Source organism: Pteropus alecto, unplaced genomic scaffold, assembly GCF_000325575.1.
Source record: "Pteropus alecto unplaced genomic scaffold, ASM32557v1 scaffold24, whole genome shotgun sequence".
Taxonomy (NCBI): Eukaryota; Metazoa; Chordata; class Mammalia; order Chiroptera; family Pteropodidae; genus Pteropus; species Pteropus alecto.
The window spans coordinates 1,901,859-1,922,907 of NW_006439192.1; the positions used below are offsets into that span (position 1 = coordinate 1,901,859).

General features: G+C 43.8%; 1 protein-coding gene and 1 pseudogene across 5 annotated transcripts in view; one reads left to right on the plus strand and one right to left on the minus strand.

Annotated features, from left to right (window-relative positions):
- ANK1 (ankyrin 1) overlaps positions 1–21,049 on the plus strand; it is a 187,965-nt gene that overhangs the window by 91,794 nt on the left and 75,122 nt on the right. For all 5 annotated transcript variants that reach the window (XM_025049978.1, XM_025049979.1, XM_025049981.1 and 2 more), the window contains exon 2: positions 6,525–6,626. In XM_025049978.1, coding sequence (XP_024905746.1) covers positions 6,525–6,626 — 102 coding nt within the window. The remainder of the gene's footprint in view (positions 1–6,524; positions 6,627–21,049) is intronic.
- On the minus strand, positions 4,584–4,689 carry LOC112483405 (annotated as a pseudogene).

Sequence of the window (21,049 nt, forward strand, 5' to 3'; positions counted from 1 at the left end):
CGCCGCGCGGTCCCAGAGGGGCCGCGGGTCTCTCGGGCCCTAGCGGAGGCTGCGTCCCCTTCACCCCGGGAGGAGAGTCCCGCCTAGCGGATTCTGCTGTGGGGCTGCCCGGCAGCCCCTCATGGTGACCCAGCTGGACCAGCGAGGATGCCACGGCCCTGGCCTTGGCGGGAGAGGGGGCCGCCTCGCCCCTGGCACCCCTGACCCCTAAACCTTAGTAACACGATGGCCCGGAGGTCCAGAGGTAGCAGGCAATAAATGGAGGCGAGACGAAGGCAGATCTGTAGTGTGCCCAGGAGCCTGGTGCTTTCTCTGTACCTTGTCACTTTCACAGCCCCTCAACGAGCTGTGTATTATCCCCATTTTAGCAATGGGGAAATTGAGGTTTGGGAAATTCTAAGAGGCACAGCATCAAGTGGCAAAGCAAGAATTCATGCCAGGTCTTCCCAACATCAGGGTCCACTTTGGTTTTTCACACTCGCAGCATCCCCCAGCCTCTAAGGCAGGATGCAGAAAGAGCACGAGGAACGGACAGCGTTTTCCCCAAAGCCTCACAGTTGGGAGATGATAACCGAACCCAGGACTCCTGCTTACAGGTCTCATTTCCTTAATGGCATCTTTAATTTGTTAATTTTATCTTTGCCAATGGTAGTCTGATTGGGGCACCTGGAGACAGTTTGTAAATCTTTAACAGCAGAACTTTCTGGAAAGAAAAAGGAGAGAAACCTAATGAAAGCACACACACTGTGGCCCAGGGTTCACATCTGTTTCTCTGTAGTGGATGGGATAAAAGCAGGGACCACACCGGTGTGCGGGCTGGCTGGAGCTGACTGTTCTTTCTGCAAGGCATGATGTGGGCTCCGAGGAATACCAGGCTCTGAGTTTGAAGGAACTCTCAGATGTGGAGGACAACTCGACAGCCATGCAGACAGCTCCACATCCAGAATGCTGCCTGCTGTATTTAGTCTTCTGGACGAGCTGCGGTACCTGCAGGAAAGGGTCTAGAATCTCTTCCTGGGGGTTCTGACAATGACTTTGTTAAAGAAACTGCATTTTGCCCAAATAAGACCCTTTGGGAAAGAGACTGTCGTAAAGCTGTTTACAGAAATTGTCAGTAGTTCAGTTTCCATTCATCTTTTGAGATAAGAACGTTGCACTAAAAGACCTGGAAAAAGTAAGTCATGATTTGTCCTGGGAAAACTTAGGCCATCTCAAGTGCCAGAGAAGATGTGTAGAGGCCCTGGGGTTCTCTTACCCAGCCCGAAACTAAACTTTGCTTGGCCTGTGTTTCTGAAGCCTTCACTGCTCATGTGTTACAAATATGCTGACATTTAGCAGCGTGCTTCCGGCCTGTCTTTTCCAGGACACTGGAGCCCCCTCGGCTACTTATCTATTACTATATTTGTATTACCCGACTCAGGAAGTGCAAGTTTAAGAATAGTCTGGATGTCTCAGGTAACCAAGGGTTCACCTCCCTTTTCCTGAGCAGCCCTGATGACAACTTGAGTCCCAGGAGGAATTCCATTCTCTTCTTTTCCCCTCCATTTACTTCCTCCTGAAATGAGGGCTGAAGAGGGCACAGCCTCTGAGCACAAGTGGAAAGCTTCGTTCAGCCAGAGCTGAACTTGAGAAGAATTTTATGGGCAATAGAAAATGATTGGCCCATGAGGCAGTACAGCAACACTGGAGGCAGGCTACCTAGATTCAAATCCTGGTCAAGCCACATATTAGTTGTATGACTTTGAACAAGTTATTTAATTTCTCTCTGACTAATTTGCCTCATCTGTACAAAGGAGACCAAAAAAAAAAAAACACCTGCCTCATGAGATTATTGGGGGGATCAAATGAATTAATGTAAGCAGAGTGCCTAAAACACAATAAGAGCTTTATAAAAGAAAACTTATTTTGTTATGAAAGGAAGTTCAGGGACATCACATGGATTAACCAGCAGGGATGCGGGTCCGGTACACACCAAAATGTGTATATTCCCTCCTCCCCTCAATACAGGCATGAGCAATTTTCTCACAGGTAAATTAAATTAAAATGAAGCTCAAGATGAGGAAGGGGCAAAGACACAGGTGTGCAGACTTGGTGGTGTGCTCAGAGGGGGTGATAGCTCCTCGGTGATACAGGGTTTAGGGCCATCGTGGACTGATTTTCTGGACACAAGGAGCAGCCTCCTTTAGCTCCTCTAGTCTCCTGTCACGGAGAGGCATCTCTGAAGGCTGCCGCGCAGGGGATGGTTAGGCTCAGAGAGGACCGCGGACTGCTCCAATTTATCATAGCCCAGAGATACTCTGGTTACTATTTCATTATTATTATTTTTGTCACTGTTGTTTTTCTGGTTAGTATTTACTCAGATAAATATTCTAAATGGAATATTTTGATTCTTTTGGCTCTTAATCTGCCCTGTTGGATCACACAGACCGTTCCTAGATACATCAGGAAATTGTACCTAGGACGGGTCATTAATTTGGAGTAACTTAATTAGATAGTTGGGCAGAGAAGAACAAGATGGTGGCAATGGGTTTAATATTCCATTTGCTGTGGAACTTAAATATTCCCTGGCACCTAGGTGGGGCTTGATGAAAGTGCGGTGAACAATGGGTGCGTGTGTGCATGCATGAATTTGTAACCCTTTGTAACCCAGTCACTTTGTTTTTTTAAATCATGAGGGGAGGGACCAATATTCTGATTTTTTATTGTCTCTCCCTTTGCCCTAGCAAGATCCTGGACTTGAAATGAGACCTCAGTAAATATAGTGTACAGCAAAGGTGACACTATTATCTACAATTCGCTTGTAAGATACCCTGAGGATCCTGCTTATGTCCTGACTACTCTATGCCTAGAGAAGGCCAAATTGAAAATGAAAAAGCCCTGGCCATTGAATTTTACTTCTAACTATCTAGGTGACCTTAGCCAGTCACTTTATTTTTACCCTTAGTTTTATCATCAGTGAAAGGAAGGGCTGGGACAAGATAATTCCCTCTTAGAGGTCTGACTTGGCCTTAACACAGGGCTCAGGGGTCAGAGCTGAGATCTGCTGGGAACCCTTTCTCTGCCATGGATTAAACATTTGGTTAGAAAAGGTAGGTGTCCCCTTCCAGCCCCTACAATCTGTCAGGGTTGGCTAGACACCCTCAGGTTTAAAACTGCTGAAAATACACCTCAGGGTCAAGGGCAGTAGAAAGGCGTAGGCTGTAGTCAGGGAGTCCCAGGCCGATTCCCTGAGTGTTAACTAACTGCAGAATTTGAGCACATTATTAACCTCTCCTGACCTCAGTTTTATCACCTTGAAAATGGGGATAATGATTATACCTACCTCACTGGTTGCGATGACGATTAAAAGATATTGCATTGGTAATACACTTGCCTAATGACTCATAATAGTATTATAATTCCATTATTATACAAATTGCCAAAACTGTTTAGCCTTCCTCAGCCTAGTCTAAATGGGGATTCCTTTACCCTCTATTTATCTGCGGGTCTGTCAGAAATATTCTCCTTTGCTTCCTAGATTGAGGGCTTTTAACAAACAGTATCATTAGTTGATATTGCATCTCTTTTTACCCACCATTCTTAAGTTTTCATCCCAAATTCTATTATTGTGCTACAGAAGATAATTTGGGTAGATGGGATAGATAGAAGATATGTCTCTCTAACACTCTCATTCTTTGGGAATAATGTAGTATCTTCCCTAATAGTGGGATATAGGAAAATACTATAATATATATAAAATAGGTGACAGACTTTTTGAATCAGCAGGACAAATAGGCATTTCTCTAAGGGACTAAACCTTGAGTCAGATTTTTCTGAGAACCAGCTCCTAGGGAACCAACAGATTGATCCTTGTTTCTGAAATATTTCCTCCATCACAGATGCCTTGCCAAAGAAGTAGGGACATTAGGTGCCCTGTGTTTTAGGTCAAGGGAGGTGTTGGCCTACAACACTCTTCATGCTTTGAAATATTTAAAAGAGGTAGAAGGTTTGGTTCCTGCCCCAAGAAGCAAACGATTAGGCTAGGGAGACAGGACTTGCAGAAATCAAATAACTTGAGAAAGGGGTATTTAAAATACATTTTAAAAGTCAAAAATCAAGCTCCTGTTTGTAGACTTAAAGATGGTAAATATTGAGTATCCAAAGATAGCATCCTTGGATAGAGGAGATAGGAGTTGAGTGCGCCCCGAAGAAAGGAAAGATTGGAATTAGCAAATGTGAGTGGCATAGAGCTTGAGGGTCTTGGGAATAATCAGGGGGTACCCTGAGGCAGTCGGAGGTGTGGATGCCATGGGGAGACGAGATGGGAAGAGGAAGAGGCCCTCCTGCCACGTAGGGGGTAGCGAGATCCAGATGTGCATATGTTGTGAACAGGCAAACTCAGAGCTTGGATGTGGGACTGTGGGAGGCAGAGAAAGGAAGCAGCTCCTCTAGGGTAGTATGGAGGACTGAGATGGTGAATGGGAGAGACAGCCCTTGCCTTGCTGTGAAGGTAGTGTCTGTTTAATTGGTAAAGGCATGCACCCCCTGCTTTGGGGAGGGGATCACGGTTTTATTTTTTGTTTCTTTGTATGTTTGTTTACTTACGCCTACAGCACCTGGTCTCCCATCCAAGTACTAACCAGGCCCGACCCTGCTTAGCTTCCAAGATCAGACGAGATCGGGCACATTCAGGGTGATATGGCCATAGACGCGATCATGGTTTTAATTGTAGAGTATTGAGATTGATGGCTATAGATTTTGAGTCATCCATGTTTAGGGATTATCATCATTAGCATGTGTATTAGTTTCCTGTGGCTACTGTCACAAGTTACCACAAACTTAATGGCCTAAAACAGACATTTATTCTTTCAGTCTGAAAGCCAAAGGTCTAAAATCGAAGTGTCCACAGGGCCATGCTTTCTTTAGAGGCTCTTGGGAAGAATCTGTTCTTTGCCTCTTCCAGCTTCTGCTGGTTGCCGGCTTCCCCAGCTTGTGGCTGCATCACTTCAGTCTCTGCCTCCATCTTTACACAGCCTTCTCCTCTGTGTGTCATCTCTTCCATCTTTCATAAGGATACTTGTCATTGGATTTAGGACCAGCCTAGGTAATCTAGGATGATTTCATCTCAAGATTCATAATTCGATTGCATCTGCAAAGTCTCTCTTTTTTTCAAATAAGGTGACATTCACAAGTTCTAAGGATATATATTTTGGGGGCCACCATTCCGCCCCCTAAAACGTGTTCTCTAAGGAGGGAACATGAAGGAAGGAGAGAGAGTGCCCCCCACTGGAGAAGAAACCATGATGCATGGGTGGGTCTTCTGGCGGAATGGCATCGCATGCTCCACCTATGGCCTGTCACGTGACTCTTACCTGTCAGACTCAATCTGGATAGGCACCACGTGCCAAGCACTGTGCTCAGCACTTGTGCTGATATAATAGTTATGATAATATATATTATTTCCTTTTGTCTTTACAGCAAGGGTATGAGAAAGGCCTTAACCTTCCCTGGCTTACAGATAAGGAAACAGCAGAAGTGCCTAAGAACGCAGGGCTCTCAACTGCGTGCAGGGGAGCTGCGCTGAGCCACCTCACCCCCTCCAGTCATGTACTCTCTTGCTATACTTGTTTGCATTCGTTGACTTTATTTTATTGTCTCTCTCACTCTTTCTGGCTGTCATTCATCCTTAATACAAACAAATGTTCCTGGCGGCAATGTCTTGATATGTTGGTGTAGGTGGCTGAGCAACAACCATGTAACTGAAGTGCTTTTACTCTCATTCAAGACGAGAGGCACCTTTGAGTTAAAGTTCACATTAAGGTGGCAGCAAAGCAAGGAGGTTAATCTCACTGATTTCAGAGCTGGACCCTCATTGGAGTCCTGGCTGTTCCTCTTACCTGCCGTGTGATCCTGCACAAGTCATTTTAGCTCTCTGTGCCTTGGTTCCCTCATCTGTGAAATGGGGACCACAATAGTACTTATCTTGGGTTTTTTTAAAATGAGGATTAAATGTATATCTGCGTGTGTATAAATATATATTATATGTAAAGTGCTGATAATGGTTCTTAGCACACAGTAAATGCTACGTGCTGTTTTCTTAAAAAACAAAACCACGAGATAGCACCAGAGAGCATGTGTTCAGTTCCTGTGGTGACTGCCTCTGTGGCTCACTTGGTGCCAGGGGCTACACGATATAGGCTCCTCACTAAAGACGTGGAGCTCTTGGAAACATCAAGGCAGTAAGACACCAGGCTTTGAATGGGGTTCCTCATGGGTCCTAGCCAAGAATGCTTACTCATAAAAGAACCAAAAGGAAGGGAGGCTGGGCTTGAAGGCAGCCTCTTTACAGACCCTAGAGCAGTCCCACCAGGGGCTGTAGGGCCCGTACCACATGTGGATACCATGATGGGCACCAGGGTGTGGTAACAAGAGGGTGCAAGGTTGCTGCCATGACCTCAACCCCTTTTCATAGCCCTGGGCTCAAATGGGATTGCAAGATTGTTACCACACAGAATATACTCACAGCCCACTGTTTCTCCTCACAGGCCGATGCTGCTACCAGCTTTCTCAGGGCAGCAAGATCAGGTAACTTGGACAAAGCTTTGGATCACCTGCGGAATGGGGTAGACATTAACACCTGTAACCAGGTAAGTGGGATGGGGACAGGCATGTGGTCACTGAAGAGTGGCTCTTTCCTGGTGCCATTCCCTGAGAGTTTTAATCCACTTCTTTTAACCTTTTTCCAGTGGCCTCAAAAAACCCCCAGGGCTCCCACCTGCTGAAGACCCTAACCTCGTTGCTCATATCCCTGCCATAGTCCAGGGCCCCACAGAGAAGGGCTGATGCCTGAGCACTGTGGGCTGGCCCGGGCTCCATCCCCTGCGGCCTCTTCCTTTAGAAGTTGCCGTTGGTCCCTGCTGTGGTCTTAGAATATGTGGTCTTTGAAAGTGGGCACAAGGAAGGGCCTTTGAAGGATGTTATGTCAGGGATGACATTAAATCTCCTTTGTCTGTCAGCAGCCTTTGAGCCTTCTCAGTGGGCTGAGAGAGAAATAGTGATGAGGACTCGCTTACAGGGTGTTGACAAAGGTGAGACTGGCTCAGATGAGAACCTACGTGGCTTAAAAGGCTTCTCTGGAGGTTTCTGGTGTTAAGTGACAGGGGCTTGGTTTCAGAGGCGGGTAGTGATGAAACTGAATGTATGCAGGACTGCTTGGAGGGCAGAGTCAGACCAGAGCTCTAGGAACTGACAGAATAGAAAGAGAAAAGGGGTGTGGCTTGGGCTTGTGGCCAGGACACTTTTGTTTGTTTGTTTTTGCCAGCCAATTAAGTTGTTCAGGTACACATGCTAATTCGGTTTCTAATTTAGAATAAACTTGGCTTTTTTTTTTTTCTTTGACCATTTTAACCGTTTAAAAATTGTTTTGAATTGTGGTGAAATAAATACACATTACAGAAAATTTACCATCGTAACCATTTTTAAGTGTACAGTTCAGTGGCGTTAAGTACATTCTTATTGTACAACCATTACCGCCATCCATCCACAGAACTCTTTTCATCTTGCAAAACTGAAACTGCAATAACTCCCATTCCTGCCTCCCCCCAGCTCTTTGTCCTTTTGTGACTGGCTTATTTCATATAACATAATGTCCATCATGTTGCCATGGGCTGGATGACTTTTACAGGCCAGCGGGGGCAAATTCCCGGAATGCAGGTTAACTTCCAAGGCAATGTGCCTCTGTCCCTCTGCTCCATTCACCTTGCTTCAAATGCAAAATACCACTTGCTCTCTCTCCATGGGCCAAGGCCCCATTTGCATTCAGTTGGTCTTCTGTGGTGTAAATTCACAGCTAAAAGATCAGAGACGACTGAGCCCGTGGTGGGTGATAGGAAACAGAAGTAGTTGTGTGATGTGAAGCATACGCCCTTGGCTGTGAACTGCAGAGGGGAGAGGAAGCATGAGGCGGACTGAACTTGAGGTTCCAAACTGGATGGGGACGAGCAAGCCCTCCTCCTCTTTTTTTGTCCCTCTGTCCAAATATGCCAACACGTACCTAAGGACATTTACAGTGATTCTCACCAAACGTGCAGAGCTAAAGGTTGACCTTTGGATTGCAGATGGAAACTCTGAACCCCTTTCTTTCATGGGAAGAGCCAATGGGAGCAAAGTCTGGGCAGAGTAAGAGTCCTAGAGTCAGAGTGGCTTAGGAGAGGGGACCGAGGAGCTGGCTGAACACTGCACTTGGAAACAGCTGTAGGAGTTGCAGCCCTATTGTTTCCAGTCCCCCAGGTGGGGAAATTGTTCTCTTTCTCCACTGGAGATGAATTCCTGGTGGAGAGAGGCCATTTCTGAGGCTTCCTTTGTTTAGGCTGGGGCTGCAGAAATCCAGATACATGTTTCTCCGCAGTGCAGTTCCCGGTTGGGGAGTACCAAGCCTCCAGAGGCCTTTCAAGGGTTAAGATGCCAGCTCTCAAAGGAATCCATTTAGCAGAAATGGGGACGACTGAACGTTCATAAGCCTCGAGCCAGGGCTCATTTTCAGTGTGAAATTGGAAGATTTTGATGACACCCAGGGAATGGCTTTGTCCTGATTGGTCTCCTGTCGGTGAGGCCCTGGGTGTAACTGGCTTGTTCCTCTTCCGTCTCTCCTCAGAGCACCTCCTCGGTTCATCTCAGGCTAGGAGAACAGCAGGCACCCAGGCATTATTTGCACATTATTGACACCATTTCCTATCGATGGATCAGCTCAGCACCAGGGACAGGTCCCGCTTACCCTGCTGGAGACTGAGGGGAGGCTCAGACCTCAGAATGGAGAATGCAGTCCTGGCTAAGACCAGCCTCTTTCTTTAAGAGAGCAGACTGCTGCTAGCAAGGAAATGAATGTCAGGGGAGTCAGAGGAAGGATTCACTATAGCGCAAAGCCCCTCGCTGTTGGTTTAGTCCTGACCCTCCAGATCTTGGGCCCTGTTGGTCTTTGTCTTGCGTTCTGTGACTGCCGCAGAGGCAGGGAGCTGCAGATGGGTCACCCCTGGGGGGTGCCGGTTTTGTCCGAGCCTCATTCTCGTTTTACAGGGCATTATGGCTTTTGCTCTGGAGTGGAGCATGTGGGTAATGGGGAAAGGACCATAGTAGCTGAACTTATGCCCTCATTAAACACATTAGCGCACCCATAGGGACAATGCTGCTGCTTGATAATGTTCACAGGGCTAGCCTGTAATGGCACTAGAGCTTTCTTCTCTTTAAAACATGCATTCGTTGTTTTGAGGAGATAAAAACAGGCTCTTGGCCTGGGGGTCATAGCTTGAGAATGCGCTTTGTGAGCTGGTGGACTGTGATAGCAGTAATATAGCAAACGCTGATCCTTATATAAGTAACACACTTTCAAATAGTATGTTTTGTGGAAAGAGCACGTGCTGCTTGCCATAATAGGAAGTAATTACTCTAAGTAGTGTGAAAAGAGGAACTCTTGGCTTATATAAGAGACATCTGAATATTCAGGGCAATTTCCTTATTGCATAGATTATATCTACTCATTTTTATCGTCGTCATCATCATCATCATTATAGTTATAGGAAAGAGCAAATTCACACATAAGGACACACATATATACATGCATGCACCAAAAATCTATATGTGAATGCTGGATTCTTTTATTTATTCAAGCATCATTCATGCTTTAGACCCATTGTCTTTAGCCAGTGTCTTCCTGTTCATCTCTACGTGTATATGGAGTGCTGGGCCTTAGGGATTTAGTAGTAAAAAAAGAAAAAGAGAACTTATGAGGGCATAAGTTCAGCTCTCATCCTTTCTGAACTATAGTGATAATGAAAGCTATTCATCAAATAGTCACATAAATAGATATGCAAACCAAACTATGTTAGGCACTGTGAAGGAAAGGTATAGGTTTTTATGAGAATATATAAGAAAGACTTGACTTAGAGTTGAAGGTCAGAGAAGGCTACTTGTGTGGAAGAGATAGTTAAGCTAAAGGGATAAATGAGGTAAAGGAAAGGAAGAACATTCCGATAGTAGAGAACAGCCTGTGCAAAGCCCCTGAGGCAGGGAAAAGCATGGAGAGTTTAAGGAAGGCCAGAGTGATTGCAGTGCAGAGAGCAAGAGGGACCACATGAGGCTGAAGAGGTAAATTTGGGATCGTGCTGCATCTTACAGTCGGGAGTGATAGTCACAACAGTCTATAGCTGGGACAGTGTGCCCTAGGGCCCAAACAGTTTGTGCATATTGTGTGCACAAGGGTATGTTTGCTTGCTGTGCCACATGTTAGCCTTGTCATTGCTGATTGAGGAGAAGGATCTTGGGGAGGGAACAAACTGGCCAGAACAGCAGCAGTGGGGAGAGGGGGGGGTACTTAAGAGCTTGAGGCAATGGCTATTGACCAAGAGCAATGGAATTATTTTAGCTTTTAACAAACCTGTAAAGCTGTATTAGCATGTCCTGGTAGAATATCCACTCTGTTTACAGAAGCAGTGTTAAAGATTCTGATCTTTATCCTAAGAGCTAAGAGAAGCGAACCACAAGTTCAAGCACAGAAGTGACATGATCCTAGGCGCACTTTAAAGGATCACACTGGCTACTGTGTAGAAGACAGATGGAAGGGCCCAGAGGTGGACATGGGGAAGACAGTTAGGAGACTATTGCAGTAGTCCAAGAGAGAAATGTTGGTAGTTTGGATAAAGGTTGTCAGTGTGGAGATAGAACAGGCCTTGGTGATAAATAGAATGGAGGAAGGCAGGAAAGAAGATTGTAAGAAATACCCTCCGATGTCTGGCGTATGCGGGAAGTGGAGACACCATTCACTGAGACAGGAAACACTGGGAGGGGACTCGGTGTGTGGAAACAGGGTGAAGAGACAAGAATAAGGCTGTGTGATGATCCTCTTAAGGAGTCTTTGAGAATCTAAGTGAAGATATAGTAAACAATTGGATATGTGCGCCTGGAATTCAGATAAGAGGTCCAACCCGAAGATAGGTATCTAGAAGTCATTCAGTATTCGAGGAAGTCAAACTCAGGTGTTGGCTGATGAAAACTGGGATTAGAGGCATGTTGAAGCCTTTGTGGAGTCATTCCACCTGTATTTATTAAACACCTATTTTGTGCCAGGTACTGTTCTAGGCATTCAGCGAAACAGACAAAATAGACAAAGTCTGTGCTCTCGTGGCATTTAGATGCTGGTAAAAAAGATAGACAATAACCAAGAAAAAGATCAAATATATGTCAGCTAAGGATAAGTACCATGGGGGAGAAGAAATATTTTGTATAGGGTAGTTAAGGAAGGCCTCTCTAAGGAGATGACTTTTGAGAGACCCAAAAGAAAAAAAATGAGACTATGCGGTTTTTTGGGGAAGAGCATTCCTGGAAGAGGGGAGACATGTGCAAAGGCCCTGGGGGCAGGAGTTAGCTTGGTTTGTTTAGGGGACCAGTGAGAAGAATGATGTGGCTGCAGTGGAATGATCGAAGTGGTAGACACAGAGGTGGGAGAATTTTCCAGGACCAAATAAATCTTAAAGTGTTATGGGTCATGGTGACGACTTTACTCCAAAGGTGATGAGAAGCCACTGGAAGGTATTAAACAAGAGATGCTCGATCTGATGTAGATTTTTAAACAATCACCCTGGCTGTTATGTGGAGAATAGACTTGGGGCACAGGGACAGAAGCAGGGAGACTGGTCAAGAGGCTAAGGCAGTGGACCAGGTAGATCCCCGTTGTGGCTCTAGGTAAGGGGCAGGGGACAGGGGACTTGCTTCTTTGGGCTTGCTGTGGTGTGGCCCTGATTATGGTGATCTCAGCACACAAGATACAAAGGCATGTAGGAGCCAGAGGCTCTTTACTCAGCCTGGGACCATGTCATTCTTGCCATTGCAGGAACCACATGGCAATGGGATGATTTATTTGAGTGTCAGCTCAAGAGCCATTTTGAAGACATCCTTGATTCCCAGGGCTTGAAGTAATCTCTGCCTTTACAATTGATCAGTACCTCTCTTATAGCTCAATTGTGTCCTACCATGTAGCATAGTAATGTTGAGCATTATCTCTTATCTGTCCTAGTGGATCCTAAGCCACCTGAAAGTGAAGTCCACGAATTACTTATTTTTCACAGCACCTGCATTAGGGTCTGTCATATAGCAGATGCCTGATATTTGAATAAATGGCCACGTAACTATGCACATACCAATAGCAGCTTCATATGTTCCATCTCCAGAATTATTGCTAGATTACTTAATGAAATAAAAATATTTTATTATGGAGGCCATAACAATGAAAAAAGAATACTTTCTGAATGAACTAATTGACCTTACACATTTACTAGTTAGTCAAATAAAAAGAGAACAAGAGGAGAGTACTCAGAGCCTCTGGTCTCCTGAATTCCTAGAACTGTGGGGACAACATGGATACTCTGTGGCGGCACCTGTGTCTCTGTCTCTCTTCTCTTTTCTCTGTCTCCTCAACTAAAATGTAGGCACTTCATGTAGGAGAGAGTGCCTGGTTTTATTTGATGCTCCTTGTCATGATTCTGCCTGGCACATAGCAGATCCTCATCCATTCCATCAGTGGATGCTAAGCCTGCTAACCACTGATGATTAAAGCTTATGTATTTGACACTTAGCCTATGTAGGCACTTGATCTAAGCACTATCGCTTTTAGGAGTATTATGAAATAGTCATTCTTAAGATAATGACTCTGATGGTTCAGATTCTGGCACTAGCCCCACTCAACTATGTGGCAATATTTATTGCCGTATCCAGAAGCTCAACCATCTGAATGATTACAAAAACACAAATGACTCCAATGCTAAAACACAGCCAATGGAGCCATGCTGTCTCCCTCGATGGTCCCTGAATTTCCACATGTACTATCCACATATTCCCCATTACTGCTGGATACTTGTTTATCTTGAAGGTGAAGGGTTTTAGGCATTTCAAATAAATGGAGCAGCTGTAACAATAGTTTCTGCTGCCGAGTAATCTTTTCTACAGAAGCTAAATGCCGCATCTTTTGATGAGGAATATCTTGAGCTCTGGAGACTGCGATACTTGCTACCTTTCCAAATTACAGAATCTTAGAGAATATGGCATTCAGCTCTCTTCACTGTATAGCTCAGAAAGCTGAGGTCTAGAGATTATTTCTGAATATCTTCTGAGATTTATGGCTTTGGATTTGGTGAGATGGGCTTAAGAAGACCACCTAAACTTTCCCTGCTCATTCATTTAGTCCATCAACATATATTGAGCACTTACAATGACCCATACACCTTGCTAGAGGCTAACTTCATTCCTCAAAAAACTAAGAGGCGAGTAAAGAAGTTGAGCTTGTGTATAGATTACAAACTCAGTGTCATAAATGCCATCCAGAATGAACACAGAAGATGTTTTCATTCATCTATTCATTCATTCAACAAATATTTATTGAGCTGCTCTAATGTGCCATGTGCTGGCTACTCAAAGATTAGTAAGTCCCAGTGCCTGCTTTCACATTGCTTCTAGTCTGGGGATAGTGGCTAAAATATTGATGAGAAAGGCTTTGAAGGAGGAGTAGGAGTTTTTTAGGTAGAGAATGCAGCAGTAAGGGAAATGCAGCAGGAGGACTGTGAAGAGGCAGAAGTGGTGGAGGGTATGGGCAGCAGAGAGTCCAGTGGAGTTGAGGTAAATGAAATGAAAGAGGTTGAAGATGGTGATCAGTTAGGCTAAAGCGGTTGTCTAGGTCAGTGTAGAGGAGAGCCTGTTACTTTTTTCTGTCATCTTTTCTTTTTCTTAGGGATAATTGACAAGCATAGAAATGACATTCGACTACATAGTTGCCTGATTTTATCTGCACTACCCCCCAAACTCACACAGGAAGCTTTCCTCATATGATAATATGGTAATATTAAGCTGCCTTAAAATTTGCTCTGGAACAGTAAAGAAGGAGAGAGAAGAATATATTATTGCAGCCTCCACACAGGAAAGGTGTGTTCTGTGGTGTGCAGTTAAACAAGAGACACAACTAGATGCCCTGTACCTGGTACCATAGATTCTTCTGAAGTTCTAGTTCTTACTAGAAAAAGTATTAATGAAAAAGCTGAAATGTATAAACTTCAGCCCCTGAATTGTTTTAAATCTGTAAGTTACCTTTGTGTTTCAGCAGAAAAAGCTATTTGATATTCATATTGCTAATTATAATGACCGATTTACAGTTTTAAAGTAAGTTGATTACTTGTCATGAGTCCAAGTGACCCACAGTGTTCAATAATCATAGATTTCAGTTCTACAGTGTCTCTGTTTTCCTGAGCCCCTCCCTAGGCATGACTACTTTTAAGGCTCACATCACCCTTGTGAGGCGGACAGAGCAGATGTTTGACAAGTGAGGCTGATGAGACTCAGAGAGGTGAGGAGGTGAAGAGCCTTCCTGTGTTAGAGCCTGAGTCTCCCAACTCCCAGCCCGAGTCCCAGCGCACTGTACCCCATGGATGGATTTGAGACTTGCAGCGGAGCCTGTTGTTCTTCTGGTCGACCTTCCCCATACTGGTTTCATTACCCCTTCCTTCTTGGTGAAGGAAGGGTCAACTGACAGATTCAGTTACATAAAGTCCATTTGTAGCAACAATGGGAACCTAAGGACTAGGAAAAAGGTGAACAGCATCCTCAAGAATGATCTGGAACATATTGCAAGAAAAATGCACCCTCCAAACTCTACTTTATGATTTGATTACTGTGAATTAATAATACAGAGAGCAGAAACTTAAAAAAAAAAAAGTGGATAGCTCTGTGTGTGTGTCAGGTTGCATGAATATATATTCACAATTCCACAAAACTCTTATGGAACGTATACTATGTGGCAAGCCCCATGCTAGGACCTAAGATATGATGGTGAGGAAAACATAGAACCTCAAAAAGGCCTATCTTTTGAGAGACACAAACATAAGAGCAAATAAATGCAATTCCACTTATTAAGGGGACTTGCTAGAGATTTCGTTGAGTACCATGGGAACATGGTTGAGAGAGCAATCCACTTTTGGGGGGCTGGAAATGGCATATGGTGTGTTGCAGAGTGACAGAGAAAGTCACAGAGAAAAATGACATTTGATCTGGGCCTTGAAGGAAGATTTGCCTGTCTGGTTATTCCTATTCTTTCTGATTGGGATAGACCATGCATGTAAAATTACCAGAGATTATTTAAACTTGATTGTGAATTCTTTGATGTAAACTTTTGGGGTCGTTTTTGACAACTGTGCCCCTGATTTTAATTGTCTTGTGATTTCTAATTTAACAACGAAATTAATACATGGTAGTTGTTTAAAAATTCACACTATACAGAAATACAAAAAGTCTTTTGTAAGTATTCTTTAGTACCCCAAATCTCTGTGAAAAGTTTGGTGTGAATCTTATACCTTTTTCTATGTATCTCTACGTGCATATCTTGTTTTCTGAGAGCTGTTACGTTGTTTTATTCTGGAAAAATGGAATTAAGGGGAAGCCAGGAGATAGAGCAGTTCTAACATTCTGAAGACACGTAGATTGAAGCCAAGTGACTCGTCAGGAGGATGGTTTAGAGGCCTCAAGTTCTTATCTACTATTCTTTGCTCTAAACCCACTGCCCTGTTTCTGAAGATCTAGCTCTTTTTATCTTTTTAAAGGAATGCCAAGATCTCGGACATAGAAACTCTTTCTAGTCCATAGGAGATATTCTTAGCTGCTGAGCTGAATTTCAAAGTCCTATTCTCTCATTAACTTGAGCTCACACTTCCTCCTCCAGTCTCCCAAAGGGCCTTCAACCCCTGCAGCTGATTTGCTCTGAGCCATGCGACTTCGCAGAGCTTGGAGGCTGTGCAGGTTTTTTTTTTCTAAGAGTAGAGAAAAGGTGATCCAGGGTTGATTCATCCCCTCATAGAGCTCTGAAATAGTTGTGGGTTTCTTTCTTTCTTTTTAAAAAGATAATGAAGAGGATTAGAGTATTTTTCCTCCTCATGAATACCTAGTAAACTATGACTCTTAAGAACTACCTGGGTAGGAGAACTAGATTTAGATCGCAGTAAAACAAAGGAGGGAAAGTGCTTAGAGCCAGTCATGTTCTTTTCCATCTGCGCCCCCTCCTTCTTTTTGAGCTTGCCCTTTCCTCCATTTCTGCTCTAATTCTTCTTTCCCCATCTCTGGATAAGAGATAGGTTGGCAAAGGAGGTAAGATGTGATTCTCTACCAAGTTATGACAGTTGTTTCAGTTCTGTCTAACTTCTGATCCATTAGTTTCTGGGATTGTATATTTTTAGCAGACCCATCCCACCAAGCAGTCCCTGGGGAGCCATGTGATATCTGGCTCAGAATGATGCTGCAGGTGGGATGGCCCTGCAGAACCCCATACCTGCTCTCCATAAGAAGCTTCCCCATCTGCTTGTTCCTGCACGGAGCTATGGGCAGCCCTCTTGTCATTTAGTGGCACTCCAGGGTTTTCATCCTGAAGTAATCTCTGAACTCTGGTAAAGCTTGCACCTCTCCTATTTAGAAGTAGGAGGGATGTGTGTGTTCAGCTCCTCACACTGGCTCTGGGTCCTGAGACAAGCAGGAACCCTAATGGGTCACCTATCCTCTGCCACCAGACCCAGAGCCCACAGTTACCCACAGCAGCTTCTTCTGCCACCAGTCTTTCCTACCTCTAACTTTCTTTTTAAAAAAATTTAAATAGTTTTGAACCTATAAAAAATGTTGCAAGAACAGTACAGAGTTCACACATCTCCTTCACCCAGATTCTCTATTGCCATTTTACTGTATTTGCTCGCTGTCTATCTATCTATCTATCTATCTATCTATCTATCTATCTATCTATCTATCTATAATATACACTATATATGACATAATTCTCCATCACCCCTAAACATTCCAGTGTGCACCACTGAAAAATAAGGACACTTTCCCACATAACCACCCTACAAGCTTCCCAATAAGGAAATTAATATCGATGCAACACAGCCATCCACAGATCCCATTAACATTCTGCCAAATGTTCCAACAATGAGAAATTGTTCTCCCCTTCTCTCCCTTCTTCCCTTCTTTCTTGCCCAACCCCCATTTATCTCTATCTCTACCTCTCTGTCCCTGTCTCTGTCTCTGTCTCTCTCCATCTCCATCATCTATCTATTTCTCTCTGTTCCAGGAGTGTTTCCTGAACTCACTTTGTATTTAGTTGTCATGTCTCATTAGTCTCTTTCAATATAAAACACTTTCTCAGTCTTTGTCTGTCTCTCATGTTTTCGACAGTCTTCCATTCTATAATTTGAATCTCAGCTCTGTCTGTTGATGTTTCCTTATGACCAAACTAAGGCAGTGCATTCTTGGCAGGAATACCACAGAAACCATGCTCCCTTTCCACATCTGGCAACGTTAATATTGATCACCTGGTGAAGTTGGTGTCTGCCAGGTTTTTCTACTATAAAATCATCAAATTTTCCCTTTGTAGTCGATCAGTATTTTGTCACGGTGCGGGGCATATTCTAATGTAATGCCAATGCCCCGTTCCTCCTCACACTTCCAGCCACTAGCCTTGGCATACGTTGATGACTTCCGTCTGTATCAGCTACTACTATGAGGTTCCAAAGAGTGATTCTCCATCTCCATAATTTCTTCTACATTTATTAGCTGGCATGCTACCAAAGGAAAAGCTTTTCCTCCTCCCTCATTGATTTATTTTTTCATTATTTATTTATGTCTGCACAGACTCATGAGTTTCTACTTTATTTGATGGGTAGGAATTTCATATTCTCATGACTTACTTTGATGTTCAAATCTATATCGGGCTGATAGGAACCCTTTCTTTGTTCTTTGACATGTCCTCATCATTCTTTGAGCATTTCCTTACTTTCTGGCACAGGTTGTCTGAGTGTCATTTTGTACTTTTCCTGCCCCAGCCCTGGATCAGCCATTTTTCAAAGGTTCCTTTTAGTGGAGGATGGTATTTAGACACCAAAATCTGGTCACTTGATGTATCCATTGCTACTAGTTGCTGTGTGCACTTGTGTGTGTTTGTACACGCATCTATAACTATTTCTACATCTATCTATGTATATATATATTACAAATCCATGAGAGCATGCCAGTACTTCTAATTCTAGTCCAACACCTTAGAGATCTTTCTAGCCTTTCCTTTTCCCAGATTTGTAAATCCCTTCAAACAGCGAGAAACTTGACTTCCACTGATTCTTGTCATCTTCAACATATTTATTTATTTGCTTGATGCGGCCACCTCCCAACCATGCCAGAGTAGCTCCTCCTCTTTTTCAGATGCCAGACGTGCTTCTGACAATGCCTCTGCGGGACACCCCGTCTGGTTCACTGCCCCGCTTCCTCAGATGCTGACCTCTCTGAGCTGACTGGGGAGGGAAGGGAAAAGGAAGAGAAGGGGAGATGGGACAACGTGTATTCACTTTCAATTTCATTTCTGTTTTGGCTAAAAATTTAATCCAGGAAATTTGAGGAAGGAAATTATTATATTGTTCTAGCAAAGTTTTTGCTAGCCGCTTAATTCATTTCCTCAGTCAACCCACAGTGGTGGTCATTCCCTCTTTTCTTTCCTGTCATCTCTTGTTTGTTCATCGTCTCCTCTGCTTTCTTTGGTTTCCATGGTCTTTGCCTTCTTTCCTTCCTGTACTGTTTCTCTCTCACCCATCAGTTTCAGGTTTGGAGTAGGAATGGCAATAATTTCGATCCTTTTTTTTTTTCTCTCTCTCTATAAGCTCTGTTTAATTTTGTTTGCTACTCTGTTTCAAGGCTGTAGACCTGCAAATATGTAATGTAAGTGATCTTTACTCCACACATAGGGACCAATAATAGAGTAAACCTAGAGGTCACAAACGCACAAGCTGGTTGCTACTTGGAGAATTAAATTTCCGCAATGTAGAGTATAATGCTTTTCTTCTCTGGACAGATATAACAAACTAATAGATGAATATAACAGACTAATCTGGGATGAATAGAAAAATGGGATAATAAATATAAAAACCTAGGTATGTGACCTTCTACATATATATAATTGTCCTTATAATAGGCAAGATCTTCTGACTGGTTCTTTACTGAGTCTATGGATAAGGTGGAGTGTTGAATGAATGCAAAGTTACCTAGAAGTCTCTCTCCCTCACCTCTCTTTCTGTTGACTCTGGGGTCTTAAGACTTCTTGGCATTCTCTGCCACTACCCTTGGCTTATTCTTTCCAGAACTCCAGTCCTTTTCCTCCCCATCGAAATTTCCCCCGCCAGTGTTCCATTGCCTCTGAACCTGGCTAGATGGCAGCCAACTACTGAGATAAGCTGAACCAATAACATGGTAGTAGGTGTTTATGAATGAAAAGATCATATTTCCTAGATACTACATTAGGAAGTTAGCTTAAGTCTTCTGGAAATGCACCGCTTAGCTCAAAGAAAGCGGGTAGAGAACCAAAATAAAGAGTTTCAGGGATGTGGGTAGAGGGCCTAGAGTTCCTCAGAACACAGCTTGAGGCTGCCAGCTCCATGGAGGAAGAGGCCAGCCATGTTTGTGGGCAAAAAATATGGCTGTGAGAAAAGGAATGAAAGAGTTGTGTGTCTGCCCAGTAATGTAAGCATCGGCTTTTGAAATGTTCTTACAATTTTTAAAGAGACACAGGATCTCGGGACATCCTGGCCTTTCTATTGAAATCATCCTCTGCTTTGGACAACATAAGAGTTAAATTTCCTATGGCATGTCTACTGTATTTGTACATTTAGAAATCAATTAGTGTAATTGGGGCAATCAGAGATGCTAAACAGAGGAATAATTTACTGAGAACAAATGTCTGGAATTGTGTATTTTGCCAATGGAATTTCTCACAGTTGGTACAAGAAAATACTCCAAATTAAATCGTTCGGGCTGAATATAACTTTTTTCCTTCTTAAAAATGTTAAAAGAAACACAGCCTGGCTGAGATCTCTTCCCCCTCCCATCAGACAGATTGCTTCTCAGAAGAATCCTCTAAATTGACATTTTACCTGAAAAAGAGCAAAGGCAGATGAAAAATTTAAGTGCGTGTGCTTGGCATGAATATTTTTGCCCCCAAAAAGAGCTTTAAAAGGTTGTCTGCTCTGTTAGGACGGAGTGGAACGAGGTCATATGGGGCCAGGTGGCCTTAGAGGCTCAGTATAAGGAATATGTGAAACTTAAAAGGCTTCAAAGAATATCGCTCCCACCCTAACAATGAGAAAAGGCTGGGTAGTCTAAAGAATTGCAATTTTTTCTGAACCCATTGGAAGGCTGAGGTAGCAAGTCAACCACGTTAACTGAATTCCAAAGAGAGACAAGCCCCTCCAAAGAGAGGGCCACTATTTCAGCTTTGGCAGGTTACAGGAGAAAGGGGCAGTGGCATACAAGCCAAAATATTAATGAATTCTTAGAGGCCAATGTGGGCCAGTGTGTCTGGAATAGGCTTTTCTCCACAGGCCTCCACCAAGTCCTCATGAGAAATATTGGGATAAGTCAGGAGACCAGAGAGAGGCTCCCTCGGTGGCACAGGAATACAAGAGGTGTTTGGTGGCTGTGGAGGCAGGAGTGAGGGGAGGAACTTTGACTGTTTTGTCTGCTTCCCCAGACTCTTCCTTCATGTGAAGCAAAAACAAGCCCTCAGATCACAGGCAAAAATTCATTCTCCATGGGGAGGAATAGAAACAACTGCCTTTGCTTCTAGGGAAGCATAGGAAACAGTCCTGTCCTAGGACACAGGCTGAGATCCAGGGCGACTACAGGAAAGATCGAGACAAAACCCTCTACTCCTGCGCAAGGGCAGGAGACAGTCTCGGACCAGGATCCTACACCAATAAGGAGCTGCGGTCTGCTACTGCTGGAGGAGGAGCAAGAAAACTCCCATCCAAGGCAGAATACAGAGACGAGGCAGTTTTTGCTGCCACAGAGAAGACGGGAAGGGATGCTAAAATGAACAAACAAAACAAAAACAAAAACCCTACCTTTGAGACCCAGGCACACAGCCTGCTTAAGATTGAAGCTGGACCAGGACAAAATGGAACTTCTGTGCTCTTGCTGCTCAGCCTCTTGTAACAAGGAAGGGTATACTACTGCTGGGAGA